The 23847-nt window shown below is 33.9% G+C and overlaps 1 protein-coding gene across 2 annotated transcripts in view; it reads right to left on the bottom strand.

Moving 5' to 3' along the window:
• LOC123673953 (JNK-interacting protein 1) overlaps positions 1-20056 on the bottom strand; it is a 28127-nt gene extending 8071 nt beyond the window's left edge. Inside the window, exons 1-4 of one of the 2 annotated variants that reach the window (XM_045608734.1) lie at positions 19943-20056; positions 16751-16950; positions 5635-6036; positions 3049-3329 (exon numbers count right to left, since the gene is read on the bottom strand). In XM_045608734.1, the coding sequence (XP_045464690.1) occupies positions 3049-3329; positions 5635-6036; positions 16751-16950; positions 19943-20025 (966 nt within the window). In that variant the 5' untranslated portion in view covers positions 20026-20056. Of the gene's footprint in view, positions 1-3048; positions 3330-5634; positions 6037-16750; positions 16951-17359; positions 17694-19942 lie in introns of those variants that run through there. The other variant, XM_045608735.1, reaches the window with a different exon arrangement.
• Between the last annotated feature and the right edge of the window lie 3791 nt (positions 20057-23847).

Here is a 23847-nt window from a genome sequence, read left to right as displayed (position 1 = left end):
TTGAGAACTTGACATATCATGTATGTCATTTAATTGTACAAAATGAATATGATTGGTTCTTATTAGAGGTAGAAACATAATCTCTATAATATTCAGGTAGGACAATATTTTTCGAAATGTAATCAATTGAAAATTGATTTCCTCTACTGTACCGAATAGGAATGTACTTCAGAGAAACAATAAAAAGGAATACAGACAAATTTAACATAAAATCATAACTTGACACTTAATCCTCCTAGTATATTTTTACGAGTTATTGAAGCTAAAAATCATAAACTCATTAAGCTTATCGGCATTCTCTTTGATAAACTTCACCGTCTTTTATCACTTTTTTGGGGCGGTTCCTTAATGTTTCAGGTATAACAAATAATTTCGTGAATAATTGCGAAAAAATAATGATGAAAATCAGGGAGAATATTTTTTAGGATTTGTCTCTAACACTCAAAAATATCCAGGGATATGATAATATGAGAAATATGAAGGGAAAGGACGAAGATTCATTTTTTCTCATCAATCAATAATAGTTATTTATGTATCAAGGGAGTTATGAGGGTTTTAACCACAGAGGGCAACAGATTTCAATCCCGAGGGACGTAAGTCCCGAGGGATTGTTGCGTTGCCCGAGGTGGTTAAAATCCAATAACTCACAAGATAGATAATTAATTTTATTTCATACTGCATGAAATATAAAAACCAAATTGTTTTGGTTTTCAGAACAAAACGAATTATCTTTATTAAGAATTAATTAGGCATGGTTGCCATGGAAATGTCACTGACATTATTGTAGATATTTGTCACATCGTGTTTCTCATCATATTCAAATTTGTGAAAATGAATGCAAACTCAAAGAGAATTGAGATTTCAAGAGATTTGTTGGAAAAGGCTGAAAAAACTCGTTCCGTACTACTATCGACAAAGTCGGAACTTAAGTACAAAAAGGAATATGACAAATTTCTGCAGTGGATGGAAGTTAACCGTATGGATAGTAAAAACACGAGTGAAACTGTAATGTTGGCGTATTTTCAAGAGATGGTATCTATTTATTCTTTTAGTCTAATATGTGAATTAATTTATTTTTCTTACAGTCTGAATTGTATAGTCCTAATTCGCTGTGGACTAAGTGGTCAATGCTAAAATTGATGATGAGAATACATGATGACATAGACGGAAGTAAATTTCACGAATTGGAAGCGTTTCTCAAACGCAAAAGTAAAGGCTATGAGCCAAAAAAGTCTCAAGTGTTTAGTCGGGAAGATATTGTCAAATTTTTGAAGAAAGCGTCTGATCAAGAATACTTACTTCATAAGGCATGTAATGCAAACTGAAACTGTAACGATTGCACATTTATTCTTCTGTTTTACAGGTAGTTTTGATTATGGGTTATTTCGGGGGCTGTAGATGTCAAGAACTTTTGAATATGAAAAGTAATCACATCGAAGATAGGGGCAGATATTCGTAAGAGATTTACTATTGTGGAAGAAAACGAGTTCTCTGCATTGAGTCTAGTGAGAAAGTATAATATGCTTCTACGTCCATCGGGCCCGGAATGATTTTTTCTAACGTATCGCGGAAAACGTTGCTCAGTTCAACCGGTTGGAAAAAATACATTCGGGACAATTCCAAGCAAAATTGCTAGTTTTTTGGAATTGCCGAATCCAGAAACATTCACAGGACGTTGTCTGCGAAGGACTTCTGCGACTGCCTTGGTCAATGCAGGAGCAAATATGACAACATTGAAGAGACATGGTGGATGGCGAAGTTCAACGGTGGCAGAAGGGTATTTGGCCGACAGCATGGAATTGAAAAACAAAACTGCAAGAATGTTAGGTGGCATGTCAGATGAAAGAAGGGAAACAACTTCATGTTTGAATACAGTCATTAACAGTGACAACCGTTTAATAGAAAATCCTTGCAATTCGGGTAACAACTTTAGTGGTAAATTCGACAACTGTCGGTTTGTTTTTGTGAACACTTTAGAGGGAGTTAAAGATCTATAACTGCCCTGTTGAACTCCCAAGGGAGTTATGACAATGTTTATAGTTACGGTAACTAAGCATTTATTCCTTTGTGATGTATCAGTATGAAATAAATTGAATTTAGATGGTTTTTTCAGGTTACTAATTACTAATTGTATTGAGAATACAAAAAATAAACAAGCAATTTTGATGCAAAATATTTTCACTGCTTTTTTTCGAAATCATTTCACGGCACTGATTGACACTAGCAATTTCTTGAGCATCATTCAACAGATATAGAATGCAACTTGCAGAGAGCTACCGAACACACTAATGTTCGTGCAAAATCTTATGTATGCTAGGCATACTAATGCTTAAAATCTCTCGAATTCCTGATATGTCACATTACGATCTTCTCTAATTAGTTTTCGCACAGCTTCAATGGCACAACGACTGATTTTGGACGACCTTCTTTAACTTCGTCTGTGAGCGAATTACGTCCACGTTTGAATTCAGTGTACCAGCGAAATACAGTGGCTTTAAATGGTGCTTCATCGCCAAAAGTTGAATTTAGTTGATAGATGAATTTTAAGTTTGACCACGTTGACATAATTTTCATAGCACGAAAATTTTCACGAGTTAAATCCATATTTTGGCAGAAATTAAATTTCCAATTTACTATTTACAGCAAAATTCGTGCTCGTACATCAAAACGTTATGCGTACTTATAACACAAAAAATGTCAAATTTCACGATGTCAATATCAGATTTCACCTGGCGATATCAGTGTTGCCCCTGAGTTATTTGGTATTGAAATTTCTCAAAGAGATGCCAATTTTTTCATCACTCATTAAAAGACCCCGATTTCCCAATGCTACATTCTTTTCTACATTCTACATTCTTTTAAGACGGCAAATTGGGTATCTGCTTAGGGCAGCAGTTTGACTAGCGACGGCTCTGATACTTGAAGATGGAATAATGTAATGCAGAAACTATCAAAAATTTGAATTCAACAGCACGAAATAAAGTAAAATCCATCATGGTTATTGGAACGAATCATTAAATTAAAAGTTAAAAAAAAAGCGAAACTTACAATTTGATTTTTCCGATCCACCATTCTCAGTCCTTGATCGGATATTTCCAATATGCAAGGGTGGGATTCGGGTTCGTTCCCGGTATTTCCAATCACCCTCCTCACAGCCTGACAAACAACGGAAGTCCCTTTGTGGGCCAAAGTTTCCACAGATCCCAAATATCCCAAAACAAAACGCTCTCGTCTTCCATGCTCGCTGGAAGAGTCCCAGTCACTATAATCACAGTCTACTGCATAGGCCGATGGAAAAATGCCCATTCGTCCTGTTCGTAAGTTGACACCTAAAAAAAAAACAAGGATATCGTCCAAATGTAAATTTGAATCGAAGGTAAAAAATGAAACGTTTCAATGACAATGAAGGGGAAAAGAAGAGCAATTTTTGTTCTCTCGTCTATCCTCGGTCTGTACGCATATTATTTCATTTGTGTTGTATTATTTATTTATTGATAAAAAATTCACAATACAATGATGTGCATCTCACAGAGACAGTCGAGTTGCCTGTTTGTGAGCTCGATTTAGATCAACCTATTTGCACAATTCATAGCCAACAAGAACTAAACAATAACAAAAGCAGAAAAAGTAACAATAATTATCAAATACCATCAAATGAAATAAAATTGCCTTGAATCAAAAAAATATACAAAAATCAATGAAACTCAGCCGCAATCCACCTCTTTAGTTTATTCTTCCTGAAATAAACATCATCCGAAACCTTAAGTTTATTTGGAAGAGAGTTGAAAACACTTATTGGTCTAACACTGCTACTTTTGGAACTTACAGTCCTATATCTTATAGGTAATTGTAATCTCTTGTTTCTAGTGATCTTGTTCCTGATCTTAAAAATTCACTCTCAAGGTTTCCGTAATGGTATCTCAGTGAATCCAGTAAAAACAATTTTTCAATATTTAGGGGGACGCCCCGAGCAATTTTGTTCTTATTAACAACTTTCAAGATTCTTTTTTGTTGATTGTTCAAGAGGTTTAAACAATTTGAATGAGCTCCACCCCGAGCAATTATACCATAATTAATCACACTATGAAACAATGCAGAGTATATCTTAAGAAGAATCTCACTGGGCATCATTTTACAAAGTTTGTGAAAAATAAATACTAAACGCTTTGTCTTATTCAACAAATAATCAATATGCTTATCCCATCCTGTAATCCAAAATTAATCCCAAGTATTTAACCGAATCAATCCTATTTATTAATCTTCCATTTATACATACATTTAAAGATTGTGGAACACTACCACAATAGTTACCAAAAGTTATGTAGACTGTCTTATCTATGTTCAAGGAGAGCATGTTAGAAGTTAATCATCCACTTATGTTCTTTAAATAATAATTCAAATTGTCCTCCACTTCTCTACAACTTATACCAGTCGACACCACCGCGAAAAAGACCAACACATCTTCAGCCACCGAGTCAAAAACATCATTAACATATAAAACAAAAAACAACGGTCCCAACACCGTCCCCTGAGGGACACCAGTGCTTACCCCACAATAATCACTCAAAACATAATTTATCTTCACCCTATGGCACCTTTTTTCTAGATATGATGTTAGTAGTTGCAGAGCCTTACCTCGAATCCCATAATTGTTCAATTTGTCCAACAGAATAGCATGATTCACGGTATCGAAAGTTTTTGCTAAATCTGAAAATATATACGAAATATATACAGAGTGAGCAACACATTGATTGCAACTTCATTTTATCAAATGGAACACCCTGTATATTTTTCTATATTTGACTAGCTCTTTTTCCCCTGATTTCGAATATATAACATATGTTAGGTCTATCTCTCATATTCTTGGTACCACAGAGTTTCAAATTTTAAGAACCACCTGGCATGTTCAGAAATCAGTTTTCAAGCGGTAGGCTGCGATAACTCAAAATGCTTTTTTTTGAGTTATCTCGTTGGCAACGATATATGACATACGTTTGTCATTGAATGAAACTATTCATCGTATATGCAGTACACAGAAGCGGAAAAATTTGAAATATTTTCACTTCATGTGGAGAACAATGAAAATAAGAAAGCTATAAGGAGAGAATATATGGAGTTGCATCCAATTCTAATTTATAGTGAAAAACGTATGTCATATCGTTGCCAACTCAAAAAAAAAGGCATTCTGAGTTATCGCAGTCTACCAATTGAAAACTGATTATTGAGCATGTCAGGTGATTCTTAAAATTTGAAACTCTGTGGTACTCAGAATAAGAGAGATAGACCAAACATATGTTATATATTTGAAATCAGGAGAAAAAGAGCTAGTCAAATATAGAAAAATATACAGGGTGTTCCATTTCATAAAATGAAGTTGCAATCAATGTGTTGCTCACTCTGTATATATTTCGTTTTGTGAAATCATTTCGAAAAACACTAGTCGATTTCGTGAAACTTTTGTAAAAAATCTTTTTTTATACCTCTTTTAGTAACAAAGTTAAAGGGGGGATCAAATTATGCTGAAAAACCATACATCGGTCCAGCCCGAGTTTACGTTTTGCATCGGTCTGACTCTGTTTACGTTGTACGTTGGCTCCAGTTTACGTTGTGCATAAATAACGAAATACCTCTCACCTTCACTCCACAAGTCATCAGCTTCTTTCTGTACATAAATAGGATCCCCTATCTCTATTTCTATCTCATCGTCGTGTCTAGGAACGAACTTATGAAGACCACGATGGGTCGATTCCAGCATCTCCGTATCACTGAACATCATTCCTCTCAAGAAAATCGGCGACATCGAGGGTATAGGAGACATAGATTTAGGGCCATCTGTTCCAGTAGGTGAATGAGCGGTGCTGTGTCCACTGTCGACATCTGTTAGTACCCTGTCGGAATCTGGGGAGTCGCTGTTCCAGATATATCCGCACTTCAGGACCAGAATGGAGTTACGTCCTGAGCTGCAAGCCTCCTCAGCTTGGGATAACTCCGTGGATAGTTGTTGTGGTTGTGCGTTGTACATTGTCAATGCAGCAGCTGAAAAATAACAGATATTTGTGTAGGAAAATAAATATTCTGAAATATTATACTGCTAGTTTATAAAGTTTAACTAGCACCTGTGGGATTGCTCATTTCGAATTTTTCACTGTTTAATCTGCATGTGGTCTGCCTTCTGTTGTTAATTTCGGGGTCACCTTCGTGGTCAAATCTAAGTCAACTTGCTCGTTTCGAATGTCATAGCAGCCTACATTTTATTATATGTATATTCAATAGATGTACAACTCTGCTTCCGCCGTTTTGCAATAGATGGCTGAAGCACTAAGTAATAGTCGGAATAAATAGATCGTAGATGTCATACATAAGCTCACGTATTTGTAAACATGTCAGCTTACGAGCCAAATTCTCGTCATTTGCGAGAGGTTTCAATTTTCTGCTTTAATATAGAGAAATCTGCGGCTGAGGCTCATCGAATACTCTCAAATAACTTTGGCGAGGCCGCTATTAGTGACAGAACGAGCCAAGAGTAGTTTCAACGCTTCAAAAACGGTGATTTTGACATTGAAGACCTGCATGACGGCGGAAGAGAGAAGATTTTCGAATATGCAGAATTGGAAGCTTGATCAAGACTCGTGTCAAACACAACAAGAATTGGCAGGATTGTTGGGAGTAACGCAACAAGCCATTTCAAAACGCTTGAAAGTCATGGGAATGATTCAGAAACAAGAAAAAATGGGTGCCGGAAACGATTTCTGCAATGCATTGTGACTGGGGCGTGAAATGGGTTCATTAATAATCCCAAGTTCAGAAAATCATGGGGATATCCCGGCCATGCTTCCACGTCGAAGGCCAAACCGAATATTCGCCGTGGCAACGTCATGCTCAGTATTTGGTGGGACCAGCTAGGCGTTGTGTATTATGAGTTGTTAAAACTGACTGAAACAATCACAGGCGATCGTTATCGATGCGTTTGAGCCAAGCATTGAAAGACCAACGGCCGCAATACAACGAGACATGATAAAGTGATTTTATAGCTTGACAATGCTCGACCCCATGTTGCGAAAATGGTCAAGACATACTTGGAAAAGTTGAAATGGGAAGTCCTACCCCACCCGCCGTATTCTCCAGACGTTGCTCCCTCGGACTATCACTTGTTTCGATCAATGACACACGGCCAGGCTGACCAGCACTTTCGGTCTTATGAAGAAGTAAAAAAATTGGAACGATTCGTGAATCGCTTTGAAAGATGACCAGTTTTTTCAACGCGGGATTCGTTCGCTGCCCGAAAGATGGGGGAAAGTATTGGCCAGCGATTGACAATTCTTTGAATCATAAATGTATAAGCAGTTTTTTACAATAAAACCTCGAATTTCGGAAAAAAAAAAACGGCGGAAGAAGAGTTGTAGATGTATTTTGAACGTTTCCCATAGAAATCTTGAGTAACTCTCGAGTTATTCGGCATTTCTTGAAAAAAAATTTGTTGAAAGCCTCTAAGGAACTTTCGAGGGCAAATCTACAACTTTAGATATATTTCATCGGGATAGATACCAAGAAAATATTTGATAGTTTTTTTTTTTTTGACATAAAGTGCTGTTATACTAGGCTTTCAAACAAGACTGACAACATTTGATTTCAGAGCTTTGTGATAAGTCGTTTTTGAATTGAAAACAGTGGTTCAGCACCACATTTCGTTTTCGGAACAGAAAAATAGAGTATTTCAATAGTTTCCCATACCAAAAGCGTACTATTTTTGAATTTTTTCTTATGCGATCTTCAATGCATCTACAATGTGGAACTGAACATTGTGTTTGGAATTGAAGTAATCGACTTATCTCCTTTTTTGCAATAAATTTTGACAGTCTAGTTTGAACGCTATGTATACGATAGCCCTATATCTCCTACAAAAAACATCAAATACTTTCTTGGAAACGGTTTCATAACACAGATCTAATGTTGTGCATTGCAACCTAATGAAATTAGAAGATAATCTTTTTTCGGCTCGTTTTCGAACATGTAAGAATCAACAACATTTATATTTATTTTCTCAGTATAAATAGAATAGAATTAATTTAAAATTAATTTGGATGGGTTTCCATCAAGAAAAGTCAATCAAGTGCGGTTACATCCTATAAAAAATGTTCTTCTAAATGGTACAGCGAGATGAATCTTATTACAACATTATGTGCGCCAAAAGTTTTTTAGAAAATTTTGACGTCTATAAAATTCGACAAATCTTAAATTCATATAATATTGTAATTGAAAGAAAAACTCGGTTAAATACACAAATTCTTCCTTAGGAAAAATATCAGTTCACTAATCATCCATTTGTTATGTCAACATTGCATCAACAATATCCATCAACATAATAGCCAACAACTGACCTGATAATTCTTGTGAAGAGAAAAAACAAATTGGTTCCATTCGGCCTCTTTTATCTTATTTTAACAGATTCAAGGTGGAAAAACAACAACCCAACTAAAACACTGAAGGTGTTTCACCATCATGAATTGAAAAAGAATGGACACAATGCGCAGGAGCCTTGCCAACGGAAACCCATTCTCTGCTATGTTTGTTGAATGTCAGCTGATGAAATTATATTTTCCCCACAGGAAAGGTCGTAAACAACGTCATTCATACAATAACGATTGATTTTCTTTTCCGGTTTCAATTCGGCATGAAATCTTGAAATTTTATAGTCTTCCTACATCGAAATGAACTTATCTAACAAGATGACAATTTTTGAATCCGAGCAATTATGAGCTATTTGCATGAAATCGGATAGATGCTTATAATAATTGATTATAGCATGATTCATAATGATTATTATCACTCCCAAAGAATAAAAAAAAAACTAAACCGCCTAATCGCGAGTAGTACATCTAGTCTTTCTCTTACTAGTTTATCAATTTCAAAGGCATGATATAACGTATATAACTAATAATAGTAAAGTTGGTAAAATGAGGAAACTATGATCAGTAGAAGATGCTCAGGAAATGTATTTCCTAATCAGTAGGGATTCATCAAGCTAAGTAGCTTGAAATTTTAACCAACTACTTGACTTGAAAATCAAGCTCGTGAAAAATTACATATTTGAACTTGACTTGATTTTAGATATTGATTGTTTTGCTTGATATCAAGCCACTTGATATTACTTGATCTTGATATGCACGCGCCGCACTGCATATATTCTAAACTAGGCCATTTTGGCCAAGTTTAAAATGATATTTCTGAAACTACCAAAATCTACCAATAGATTTCATAGAAATGTGAGAAAACCACTGATAAAGTTACACTGGCGAATACTTCAGTCTCTCGGCGCACGAGGAATCCCCTTATTTAGTCTAAGCGCGCACGAGATTGCAGAAATATATGCCGTGCGTATTTTTTATCAACGCCAGCATCTTCAGCTCCTGTTGAAAGACAATTTTTGAGATCTGCTCTTACAGTTACAAAAACCTGCAATAGGTTAGGCGACAAATCTAAGATGCCTCTTGTTTCTTAGATCCTGGATGAAAATCATGAAATCAATCTAATCATGGAGGTTTCTCAATATTAAGAAACTTAATTTTCTATTAATTTTCACTTTGTTATGATTGAAGTTATGAAATCAAACAAATCCTGAAAGTTGCCCAATATTAGGAAACTTATTTTTTTTATAAATTTTCATTTTGTTATGATTTATAGAGATTTAATTTATGTTTCTATTTCAAAAAAGTTGATATTTTCGGTTCTTTCATACAATGAGTTTAATAAATTAAAGTGTTTCTTGCAAGGTTCCTTCTCATTTCATAATTTTTATTGATGTGACACTATACAATAAACCTGGTAAAAATCAAGTAGCTTGATATGATTCAAGTACTTGATAAATAAATACTTGACTTGAAATTGAAAAAATTACTACTTCACCTACTCATCAATATTTTGCACTGACGCCAGAAGAATTATTCCATTTATAAAAGATTATGTACCGGGTTTTTCACCATAATTTGATCCCCCCTTTAACTTTGTTACCGACAGAGGTACAAAAAAATGTTTTCTACAAAAGTTTCACGAAATCGACTAGTGTTTTTTAAAATGATTTCACAAAATGAAATATATACAGAGTGGGCAACATATTGATTGCAACTTCATTTTTCAAATGGAACAACCTGTATATTTTTCTATATTTGACTAGCTCTTTTTCCCCTGACTTCGAATATATAAAATATGTTTGGTCTATCTCTCTTATTCTGAGTACCACAGAGTTTCAAATTTTAAGAATCACCTGGCATGCTCAGTAATCAGTTTTCAAGTGGTAGGCTGCGATAACTCAAAATGTCCTTCTTTGAGTTATCACGTTGGCATCGCTAAGACATACGTTTTTCACTATAAATTGGAATTGAATGATTTGGATGCAACTCCATATATTCTCGCTTGTAGCTTTCTTATTTTTATTGCCTTTCACATAAGGTGAAGATATTTCGAGTTTTTCCGCTTCTGTGTAGTGCATATTCGATTAATAATTTCATTTAATGACAAACGTATGTCATATATCGTTGCCAACGAGATAACTCAAAAAAGGGTATTTTGAGTTATCGCAGCCTTCCACTTGAAAACTGATTTCTTAGCTTGCCAGGTGGTTCTTGAAATTTGAAACTCTGCGGTACTAAGAATAAGAGAGATAGAGCAAACATATGTTATATATTCGAAATCAGGGGAAAAAGAGCTAGTCAAATATAGAAAAATACACAGGGTGTTCTAATTGAAAAAATGAAGTTGCAATCAATATGTTGTCCACTCTGTATATATTTCATTTTGTGAAATCATTTTAAAAAACACTGTCGATTTCGTGAAACTTTTGTAGAAATAGTTATTTATTATACAAGGGAAAAAAGTATTAGATTTTAGCTCGAGGTTATGTTGTCTCCCGACGCGAAGCGGAGGGAGATAAAGATATATGTGAAAATGTGAAAAGTCATATTTTGTTACCTGTCAACAGAGATAAAATGTCAAATTTTTTTCCCGTCACAAAAAAAACATTTTTTTGTACCTCTTTCAGTAACAAAGTTGAAGGTGGGGTCAAATTATGGTGAAAAACCCGGTACATTTCATTATAGAAGTATTTCTGATATGAAGGCTGCTGTAGCTAGTTTCTGGACATTTACAGCAAAAGAATTTGCTCTTTCATCATTATTAACACTCATACACAAACACTGTTGAGTTCATTCATACCTGTTCATCTTGTGTTGGATAGAGTAGGCAATGAGATCATTCTAAGACTATCCAGGAAAGGTACCGACAATGAGGGAATTAGGAATTAGAGAACCTAGCCTCTCTGACGAATTACATACCATCAGCGAACCTACCCAGTCTCGACATTATGAAGAAATCTAGTATCGAAAAACCTACACTACTATACGAAGTAGAAAAGTAGATTCAGAAAGGGAGTCCACAATCCCAGTTCTCAAAAATAATACCATTAAATGATACATCGATGCTTCTAAAAACAATACCGGAAACTAGAGCTGGAGTATACAAGCCTGAAATGCTCACTATCGTTAGGCCGCTGTCTAAGCATCTTTCAAGCAGAGATACCTACTTGCAATGGAAAGATGTATGGAAATTAATCTAGTAAGAAACTATCAAAAATGTGATATAGCGATACATTCTGACAGTCAGGCTGTGAACAAAGCATATCATTGACTCTAAAATGGTATTAAATATATAAGTAAAAATAACAATGGCATTTTATTCTGAGTTCCCGGACACTCGGGAATTAAAGGAAATGAAGAGGCCAACACACTTACTAGAAAAGGAACACAAATTCTTTTCATTGACCCGGAACCTTCTGTGGTATAGGCAAAACTACCTACAAGAAAGACTTTCAAGATAAAGAAAAAACCGAAAGGAAAACACTTTGGCGGAATCTTCCGGCATTGGATCATTGCAAAAAGTTTCATCGAAACTGTAACACTACAAGATCTAAGAATAATCAACTACCTACTCACTTACAATATCCCCTACGTGATATTGTCTCTGAGGAGGAGGACGAAACTCTAAATCACCTGGTGACGGAATGACTCGCCATCATTAGCCAATTAAAAATATGCTTTGGACAAGAAACTTTTAGAAGTGAGAAAGTAGCCTATTTGAAGCCATCTCAGATATTGGAGTTCATTAGAACTCTGTAACTGGAAGGCGTGCTGTAGATCAGGAAATGGCCAGAACAGCTTTGATGGGGGCACAATAGAGACCATCAGTTTGCCATGCAATAGGTAGAATCCTCTTAAATCTAACCTAATATGGTTCATTTGGTTTCCATGGTGGTTTTAGTCTGAGAAATTTTGTAATTAGGAAAGTATAGGGAATAAGTGATATTATCGCTCATCAATAATTCCGAAGGAAATATGATATGAAGAAATATGTGAAACTTGCCTCCGAATTTGTCAATAGTCTTTAAATCTATCACATCAATTGAACAAGGAAATAAAAGTGGTTCTCTCTTCGAAAATTATCATTCATAACGAGTGATCAATTGTTACGTTACAATTCTGTAAGTATCTTGAAGGAATGACTGAGGAAGATGCAGCAGATACTTGCAATAAAATGGAAGATACCTAAGAAAGATTAATTCGACTCTCTGAACGATGATAAATGTCATTCTATGAAATGGGAGAAGTCAGTTACATACTTAGGAGTTGAGATAAATGATCGTATAAAATGGGACAAGCATATTGAGAAAATTATGAATAATTTGAAATCTATTCGGTATGTTTCCAAGCGACTGCGGAGTATTCTACAATAAAACCATTTTATCAATTTGTATAATACTCTAGTAGAGACCCACAATCTGCATGGGGAAGACAGAAATCCTTTTTGAAAATAATTTGTAATAAAAGCTGAATTTTTCCACATGAGAAATTTTTAGATACCTCAATACCAGTTTTGGATTGTCGTATATTTTATTACTACAGAATACTTTGCCTCCAGCTGGGAAATTTTCGAGCGCTCGCATTCATACGCCGTTGGAAGCTAATGTATTGTATAGGTACATTTATATTTATATGAGATATGCCTTATCATAATGTCATTGTAAGCGCAGATGAGTGGTTCCGCTAATACGTTCTTCATAAAATTCGGCTACAACATTCAAGTGGAAATTTTAGAAATAGAAACTTAATAACAAACCTAGTCAGTCAGACCTATTATTACGTAACGGAAATATTGGGGAATGTTTTGCTTGAATTTTTTATGGTTTCAGTCCCGCAATCAACATGAAGTTCAGATTGAAATTGTTATTTTACATTCAACTCGATCAGATCTGTTATCACTGAAGTATTTGGTTTTTTTTCGATAATCCGCCTGAGAATTCTCTATGGTTCTAATAATACGATCAAGAAGAAATTTGGCACAAAATTATTTTTTTCATCTATTCACAAATAGATCGAATCTGATATCACTGTATTATTGAGTATTTTTTTGATATATTTTTTCAATTTTATCTGGTTCTGATAACGTGTATTTCGCTTACCTATTTAGCAACCGAGGCATTCAAGAGCTGAACATATTCTGAATATTTCAGTTTTCTATGTTTTTCCTTTAGAAAGTAATCATTATTACCGCCAGCCTGCATCACAGAATATTTATTCTCATGGTGACCAATTGATAGAGCGATATTAAGAGGAAAAATTCGAACTGAACACCTACATGACACAAGATACAAGAGGTACCTACTCTTAATGAAGGGTGTTTTTTTTTAGAGCTATAGAACTTCAAATTGCAATAAAACAACGATGGATTATTCGATTGACATGAATTTTATTTATCCGCAAGATAATCTTGTGGCATTACATTTTAAATATGATTTCTGGCATATGAACGCCAAGGCTGGCTCGGATGTAGTCCAATCTGGACGTCCAATTTTCGATGACTTTTTCCAACATTTATGGCCGTATATCGGCAATAACACGGCGAATGTTGTCTCCCAAATGGTCAAGGGTTTGTGGCTTATCCGCATAGACCACTGACTTTACATAGCCCCACAGAAAGTAGTCTAGCGGTGTTAAATCACAAGATCTTGGAGGCCAATTCACAGGTCCAAAACGTGAAATTAGGCGGTCAACAAACGTGTATTTCAATAAATCGATTGTGGCCCGAGCTGTGTGACATGTTGCGCCGTCTTGTTGGAACCACAGCTCCTGGACATCATGGTTGTTCAATTCAGGAATGGAAAAGTTAGTAATCATGGCTCTATACCGATTACCATTGACTGTAACATTCTGGCCATCATCGTTTTTGAAGAAGTACGGACCAATGATTCCACCAGCCCATAAAGCGCACCAAACAGTCAGTTTTTCTGGATGTATCTGTGTTTCGACATACACTTGAGGATAAGCTTCACTCCAAATGCTGCAGTTTTGTTTGTTGACGTAGCCATTCAACCAGAAGTGCGCTTTATCACTAAACGATAAAATGGACGTAGTGCGCGATACGTATTCCGCACAGAACCATTATTTTCGAATTAAAATTGCAATATTTGCAAGCGTTGTTCAGGCGTGAGTATATTCATGATGAATTGCCAAACCAAACTGAAAATAAATCACTTGACAGCTGTTAAATCGGTCGCCATCTTGAACAGTAATGCCAACTTAAAGTTTTATACCTCGAAAAAAAACACCCGTTATAAGGTCAAAAAGTTATTCTTATTGAGTGGGAGATCAAATTAGCTCACAGCTCCTAGATTGTTTTGCCAGATGACTCAATTCATTAGGAGATTATACATATTCGTCCTTTCAGGAAAAGAATAAAATTTTGGCTTAAGAATTTATCTACTGAGAACATGATGAATCTTACTTTGATTTTGCTGAATTAGTAGTGTTAGAGTTCGAATTTGTTTCAATTTAAGTCAATAAGGGTTTGAGATCTCCATAGCTTCCACTTAGTAGTCAAAAAATCGTACTTGTGAGATAAATTGCAACCACGAAACTGAATCCGATTTTCAAAAAAAAATTCGTAGCAGAGATATTTCTGTATTCCATATTTATGCTGATTCACTGAGGTGGCCTATTAGACGTTTATGGAGAACTCATAATAATTTTGTGCTGAAAATGTGCATATTGAGGTTTGAGATAATGATCTTTCTACCTAAAATATTTTCAGATTTTTACAACTTCCGGTCATACCAGAAACAGACTACTACTTCCTTATTCCCTTCATAAGAAAGCGTTTTTGAAGACAATTTCAGCAATAAAAAACTCAACGGTTTATGCGTTAATGGGATTCTTATGAAAAAAATGATGGCGACAATGACTCACATTTTTTTAAATATTTCTGCAGGAAAGGTTTTTTTTTTAAAACATTTTTCATTCTCGATTTTGTAAATACGTAGTATTATGTAACTGTTTGCAGTTAGGTAGTTAGGACCAAAAATTTACAGGTCATGAATTTAAATAACTCAAATTCATCAAAACTCAAGATTTTAAAATTATGATATAACCAATATTTTTTATTACTTCAGTCGTTTCTACTTACAAGAATACTTGAGAAAATGTTATACCATTCACAAAATGAATACTTTATGAGTTTTCGAAGAAGAACTTTTAATTAGGAAAAACCTCAATTTCAAATGTGTGGAGTAGTCTGCTACTTCCGGAAAACACAGGAAGAAACTAAAATTCGATAATTAAATTGTACATTCCATGAATTATGACTAATTTTTCGTTGGGATTGTTGAGAAATCCAAAAAACAATAAAATATTTCAATCACGAATAATTACAATTCTTGAAATAATGTCAAATTTAGTTATCGAATATTAGTGTGAACACCCTGTACATCTTTGGTCCATACCATGAACAGGTTTATAATACTACATATTTGCAGAATCGAAAATCTAAAAGGTTTTCTCGAAAAATCTTTTTCTTGCAGAAATATTCAAAAAAAAATATGAATCCTAGTCGCCACCTATTTTTTCATAAAAATCCCATTAACTCATTAACCGTTGAGGTTTTACCCAAAGTATGGCATATTGCTGAAATTGTCATCAAAAAAGCTATCCAATGATGCTATAATATACGGGGGGTTTCTGTTTCATTTGAAATAAGGAAGTAGTAGTCTGATGCGGGTATAATCGGACGTTGTAGAGATCTGAAAATATTTCAGGAAGAGAGACCATTAACTCAAATCTCAACATGCAAATTTTGAGCTCAAAATTATTATGTGTTTTCCATAAACGTCTAATAGTCCATCACTGTGAATGAATATGGAATACAGAAATATCTCTGCTCCAATTTATTTTTTTTTTAAATTGGAGTCAGTTTCGTGGTTACAATTTATCTCACAAGTACGTTTTTTTATCGGTCTTGTGTCCTTAGCACAACTATGAACTTAGACCAGTCCAGTCTCTCATCTTTTTGAACCATGAACACTTTGGTCAACTTAAAATCAAAGTAAGATTCATCATGTTCTCAGTAGATAAATTCTCAAGCCAAAATTTTATCATCTTCCTGAAAGGACGAATCTGTATAATCTCCTAATGAATTGAGTCATCTATCAAAACTATCTAGGAGCTGTGAACTAATAAGATCTACCATTCAATGAGAAAAACTGTTCGACCTTATATTAAGAGTACCTCTTGTATCTTGTATCATGTATGTGTTCATCAGTTTTCCATGAATAGATCATCGCGGTATAATGGAAAAATTGTGAATAAACATTTCATCGTACAAAATTATAATGTTAATTTTTGAGATTTAATGTTAGGATATATTCACTTACGTTTCTTGTTTTTCGGAATTTCAGGAAGTTTGCGTCTTCTTCTTCCGACAGGTGGCCAAACAGGAGATGGTACCACTTCTTGTTCAGACTTATCTTGCATAGAGCATAACCCAGCATCACCGTCAGTATCACAGCCATTTTCCGAATCGCTCTTGGAAGATATCAATAGGTCCTCTTCTCCAGAAATATCGTGTACTAAACTAAAAGGAAAATTTTATTTATTTTATTATTTATTTATATTTTTATTATCATTTTATTTATTTATTTCCTTTGTCAGTTCATCTAAATAAATGAAGGTGGTCGATAATTTGTAACAAACTGACAAACTCACTCAATTAGGAAGTAGCACGACTTGACCTTTCAATATATTCACATCAACAGGGTTACAAACATTAGACTGTGGCTTAGGGGGTTCAGACCTAACACCCCCCAAACTTCGCGCAGCCGCAGTCGATAATCTGAATCTTGAAACCCCCCTGAAACTGAAACCTGGCTACGACCGTGGAAAAAGTGATTCCTGAATTAATTATAAGATATAGTCATTATAATGTTTATTCATCATACTCATATTATATTCCTCCTCTGAATTATATGTATAGGTAAACTAACCTTTAATATTGCTCCTTGAAAATGCGATTGTAATAGTCTTTTAATGAAACGTTTGATACAGATATCATCACAGAAAATCACTTCGAATTGAGTATTTGTTGACTGTTTTTTGGCAATCATGAAAAATCTGCTATGGCAATGGATAATCACCACTTTCTTGCACCGAACAATAAGGATGCACTAATATACCGTAAAACACGCAATCATTTTTATGACCACTAATGAAGCTAGAGCTAGAAAATTTTCAATAGTTCATATTGGAAAAGCGGATCAAAGCCCTATTCAAAGTAAAGCAAAATTCGTTTCGTTCGTAAACTAAACTGTGTGTATTCGACGTTGAACATGTACTGAAATGAAAATTGAATTGGAGATTATTGGATTGCTTTCATTCGATTATTCAATAATCCCAAAAGGTCACAATAGGGATTAGCATTGATATGATTCAATAACGCTAAAAGTGAATTAACCGATATAAATGAGAAATAGCATTTTCGTGAAAGGTTTTGTTACGAATTAATTGTTTCAGTTTTCAGTTCGGTAATTTCACTTATCAATTTTCAATGGATGAAATGTAAATTCAGCTCAATTTTCTGTGAACCCCAAAAAATATTGTCACAGACAAGAACCTTAAAATTGACAGCAAATTCGAAGTTTCTTATAGGGAAAAAAAATTTATAACTTCAACAAGTTTCTGATGAAGAAAAAATAAATTTTCATCTTGGATCCCCTTAATGACTTGTCCTATATTGAATGTTCTCAATCTAAAGGATTAATAAAGATTACTATTACTACTATTACTATTAACCTCTGCGAGTCCTTGGCGGAATTTTGCTACTTCCCTATTTAATTTAATTTAATTTAATAAGGCCTTTATTTCTTCATAGAAATTTCAGATTGAAATATTATTGATTCATAATCCGACAGGACATTCATTTTTTGATTTATTTGGAATTTTTCATTTCAGGTATAATTACCAGAATTTTTATTTTGATATCTCTATTCACAAGAACGTTCATTACCAACTCTACTTTCAAATAAAAATGTTATGTGGAACAAAGCAACTACATTTGATATTTAAATTCTCTATAACATACATAAAAACAAGAATAAAATAAAATCCACTATTGACATAAGTACTTTCAGTTCAGTATAAAAAAAAAACATAATCATTGAGTAATTTCCATAGAGATCAATGAAAAAACAGTAAATTTTCTGTCAATCGTTAAGCATCTACCAATTAGTAATATAAATATTATTTAATTTTATTCAACTAATTCAAACATTATTTAATTTAGATCTTCTTGTACTGGGTTATTCACTGTAAAGTACCCACCTCTTATCATCGTTATTATTGCCCACAGAAAAAAAAGTTAAATGTAAAAGTTGTGTGCTAAATTTTGATAAAATGCCAACAAAAATACAAAGGCGTGCAGATTTCAGGGGATACAAATTTTTCAATATTTTCTTCGAATAGGACACCTTGTTTATTATTAAATTTTTGGAATGGACTTTTTTCCCTGATTACAAAAATATACCATATATTACCCCTATCTTAAATAGATAAAAATATCATAAAAAAGCAAACTTTCTCAAAATTTTCTGAATCGTTTTAAAATATAATCAGGTGATTAATGATAGATATGATAATTAAATTCCATTAAAAGTGCAAAAATAACACATCTACATTTTATGGTAGTGTTCACTTGAGGAAATTAGTCTCGAGAGCAATCTAAAGACTATTTCATCTCAAATGACCTTACCATCAACATAAAAAAAATTGGGGAAAATAGTAACAAATATAAGCAGATATCAACTGACAAAATAATAAATTATAAATTTAGGTATCACTGTTTTAGATATCATCCCAATTTTACACAGCTTCCTTAGATAGTATAAGATAAGCTATTTTCCCTTGCGTAGGTACATATTCTAATTTTGGTGATTCTTATTTTCATTTCTATTCTCTAAAATAGAAAAAAGTAAGTTTTCATGGCATCCTGAACGATTTTAAAATAAAATCAGGTCAATGAATAAAGAACCTTGAATACGACTTTAATAATAACGCATATACTTTCCGGCTGAACAAAAAATAGATGAAAATAGAAACAAACATTAACAGATATGAACTGAACTTTTGATAGTTATAAGTTGAGGCATGTCACTATTTCAAAAATAAACATATCATCTCAATTTTGCACAGTATGTGCATTTATTTCCATGCGAACATAAATAATCAGTGATCCAAATTTTCTACAAAAAAATTAAAAGCAAGGTTTTCCCAAACTTCATGAACAGTTTCGGAATAAAATGAAATCAATAAGATCACTGATTTTGTTTATAAATTACACATCATCCCTCTAACAATATAACTGATCGAAAGCAGGGTAGGGAAATTGACACATATAAACTGATATAATTCATTGTGAGTTAATATAAAGTTAATTCTAAATTTCAACAAATCGTCCCGTTTTTCCACACATATCCATTGACAGGATGTGCAGTTTTCCTCATGTCATGCAATAGTTCTTTTTTTCAATGTTATTATCCAAGAAAAATAATAAAATGAAAAGTTTCAATACTCACGAATAGAATGTGCTCGAGGAGTTATTGTGGCAGGTGGATTTTTCGAAGTTTCTTCTGAATTCCTCGAACTCCTTATCGGCCATGTTTGTTTTCCGACCCCTAACCCCAACTACTGTCATTGTATTGATCCCAGGGCCGAACCCGCGTGGTTTTTCCGAGTCGACGCGTTGGATGATAGCGCAGAGTAGTGAAAATGAATTTCCAACTTTCCTCGAACTAGTTTATGCGTAAAATGATTTTCGCATATTTTTAGGGGTCAGATATCACAAGAACTAATCTCGTGAAAGTTTTGATTCGAATCTCACGCGCTCAACAGAGTTCGAATCATATCCGGCAAAATGGTAGTTTTAAGAAAGCTCAATTGATTTTCGGAAACAGAGAAATATAATAATTTCAGGCCTTGGCACTGATGGAAAATACAGTTTACCCATTTTTCGGATTTGGAGGCATTGTAAAAAAACTATCAAGTCTACAGAGCTAATTAAATTTACCACAATAATTGTTCCTATGACTTCAATGGTAAATTGAGTGTTTTCCCGATTTCGGGGACAAAAGTTGACCAAATCTGAAAATTCAACTTATTTGGGTGCATCTATACGTAATTATTGCATCTACTCGAAATTTGCTACAACTCTCTGGTCTCAAGTTGTATCAATTTTCTTTGAAAAATTAAATTACATTTTTTACGAAAGAACACATGGTTTCAACGTTCTCTTTAAAAAAAGCGACCCTTACAATATTGCAAATTATCGTCCCATTTCGATTCTGAGCGTATTTTCCAAGGTTTTCGAGAGGATCATATACACTAGAATGATGTCTTTTCTAACACGTTTCAAGATTATTACAAACTGTCAACATGGTTTCCGTAAATGTAGATCCACTGAAACAGCGGCTTTTTCATTTATTGATTTCGTTTATAAAAAATTAGATGAAGGTCATTTTGTTGCAGGTCTCTTTTTTGACCTGACACGTGCTTTTGATGTACTGTCTCCCGAGTTCTTGGAGAGTAAGCTCTATAAAGTGGGTTTTCGCGGTGTGTTCTTAGAATGGATCAGAAGTTTTATTGTTGATCGTACATTATTTGTAAAAATTGGTCACTTTACATCTGACAAGAATAAAATGTTACTGGGAGTTCCGCAGGGCTCTGTTCTGGGACCGCTTTTATTTCTTCTTTTCATAAATGATTTACCGGATCATATAGGTCGTGATCTAGAGTTAAAATTGGTCATATTTGCTGATGACACATCAATGGCGGTTTCAGCGCGGAGCCCTGGGGGCCTCAGGACATTGTGCAATGAACTGATTAGTAGGTTTGAGAGTTGGTGTTGCGCTAATCGCTAATGCACTGATACTCAATATTGAGAAAACGGAATGTCTATATTTTCGTATTAGAAACACTAGTGCGGAACGACTGAAGATTGAATGTTTTGGTGAGCAAATAATATCTGGTGATTCAGTTAAATTTTTGGGCATTCACTTGGATTGCTCACTCAGATGGGATCGACAGGTTGAGGCGGTCTGCAAGAAATTAGGAAGCTCATTTTATGCGATCAGCAGAGTGAAGGACTCGCTTCCTCTCCATTCTGTAATAAGTATTTACTACAGTTTGGTGTATAGTTTTTTACGTTATAATGTTTTACTATGGGGTAACTCAGTGGAGTCCAATAGAGTATTTATTTCACAAAAAAGAATTATACGTCTTATTTTAACTTAGATTCTCGTGATTCAATGATTCATGTGGGCCTATTTTCAGACAACAAGAAATTTTCACACTCAGCTGTTTGTACATTCATAAATGTTTACTATATGTTAAGGAAAATGAACACGTTATGATTAAGTTATCTGATTTTCATGGTTATTCTATTAGAAATTCGGCTACTTTGTGTATTCTTTCTCACACAACTGCCAAATTTGAAACATCTCCTGCTTATCAGGCAATTATCTTATATAATCATGTACCATCAGTTGTTAAATTATTGGGAAAAGAAGAATTCAAAAAATTAGTCAAAGGTGAATTGATTAGGAAATGTTATTATAGTATTAAGGAATATTTGATGGATAATAGCTTCCTGGTTGGGTAGATTAGAAATAATTTTTAATTTTGTATAACCTTGACTTGTCTCATATATATTTTGTTATGTCTCAAGAGATGAATAAAATTATTATTATTATTATTATTATAATTTAGCAAATTGTAGCCTATAATACAGATGGGGATTCATCAATTCATATACTTGACTCGAGAATCATGCTCGTGACAAATTATGTAATACCATATACTTGAACTTAACATGATTTGATATATTTATTGGCTTTATTGCTTGACTTGATATCAAGCTACTCGATATTACTTGAGCTTGATATACGCACGAATCGCACGGCCATATATTTCTTACAAATAATCCTCTTTAAAGGATAAATAATATATTATAAGATATTTCTTCATTTCAGATAAATTCGAGTTACATTCAAATTACATTCAACTCAACTTTAAATGAAATTACGTTACAAAATTTGTAGGTTCAAAATATTCCTCAAGACTATATGATTCTAATGTAGGTAATTAGTGGATGTTTTACCTTTTTCCTAAATGAATTATAATTTCTTATACATTCGATTAGGTAACTTATTAAATGCTTAGATACTCATATAGGCAGTACTCTTCTCAGTAAATGTCAATCTATCAGTTGTGAAAATAAAATATAAATTTCTTGTATTATAACTATTTACATTTTCAGATATGAATTGATATTTATTATTATGTAAAAATATTGAAACTTCAAATAAGTACAGACCACACACTGTCATGAGTTTTTTGGATTTGAAGTTTCTCCTACATGATTCCTTGAAATCTATTTTGTCAATTATTCGAATTGCTCTTTTCTGAATTAAGAAAATGTTTTCAAATTTTAGTTTGTTCCCCAGAAAATTATCACATATTTGAAAGTGGAATTCTACTTAATTCTCTATCCACTAACAGTCGATTATGATATATTTTACCAGTCTTGTCCTAGAGTATACTGGAATTTCTAACAGCCAGTATTAAAACTTCGTTGAAATCATTCATTGTAGAGCGATCGAAGTAAACGTGCCTGCATCAACAAGAACTCCTGAAGTTCGCGCGAATTCCGCTCGGAAATATCAAATAATTTGATCGCCGACAGAGCGCGAAATTCGCCTGAAACAGTTTTACGACCAATACGACTGCACGTAGGACAGCACTATTATATTCCAAGGTTTGATACATCGCGTTAGGTCGCTCACGCAGGACACAGCGTAAGTCGTTTATGTACACAAGAAATAAGAACGTGCCGATGACACTTCCTTGATCTATTCCTATTGTTCTCATCAATGTTTTTGATTTTGATTGATTATTATTTTTTGTGATGGTACCTAACTCTTTGTTTTCTATTTGTTATGAATGAATCTAGCCATTTGATTGTACTTCCTCTTACTCCATATAACTCCAGTTTCTCGAGAAGATATTCCTTATTTAATGAGTCATAGGCCTTCGAGATGTCCAGGAATATACCCGAAGCCATTTTTCCTGCCTCAAGTAATTCTAAAATATATTGTAAGAATTGAAAAATTGCTGTTTGTGTTGTTTGAAAAGGTTGTTTTCTTTGAAATATTCCATCGATCTTGTTGAGACAAGTACCTACTTCAAAAATTCTTGAAAATGAATTATTTATGTTTTATGAAAGTATTCCACTAATTGCTGGTAATGATAACCTGACTATCATAATAGGGATCTCATCATCACCACTTCTGAACTTGTTTTTAATTAATTTGCTTAAGTTCTCAATTTCGGAAAGTGATTTTGGTCTAAGGTAGATTGACTTATTTATTATCGGCCATTTTAGGTCCTTGAAACACCATTACTGCCTAGAATCAGACCATTATAA

This window comes from Harmonia axyridis, chromosome 2, assembly GCF_914767665.1.
Source record: "Harmonia axyridis chromosome 2, icHarAxyr1.1, whole genome shotgun sequence".
Taxonomy (NCBI): domain Eukaryota; kingdom Metazoa; phylum Arthropoda; class Insecta; order Coleoptera; family Coccinellidae; genus Harmonia; species Harmonia axyridis.
Note: the sequence above shows the minus strand (reverse complement) of the source record. Positions and strands in the feature narration are given on the sequence as shown.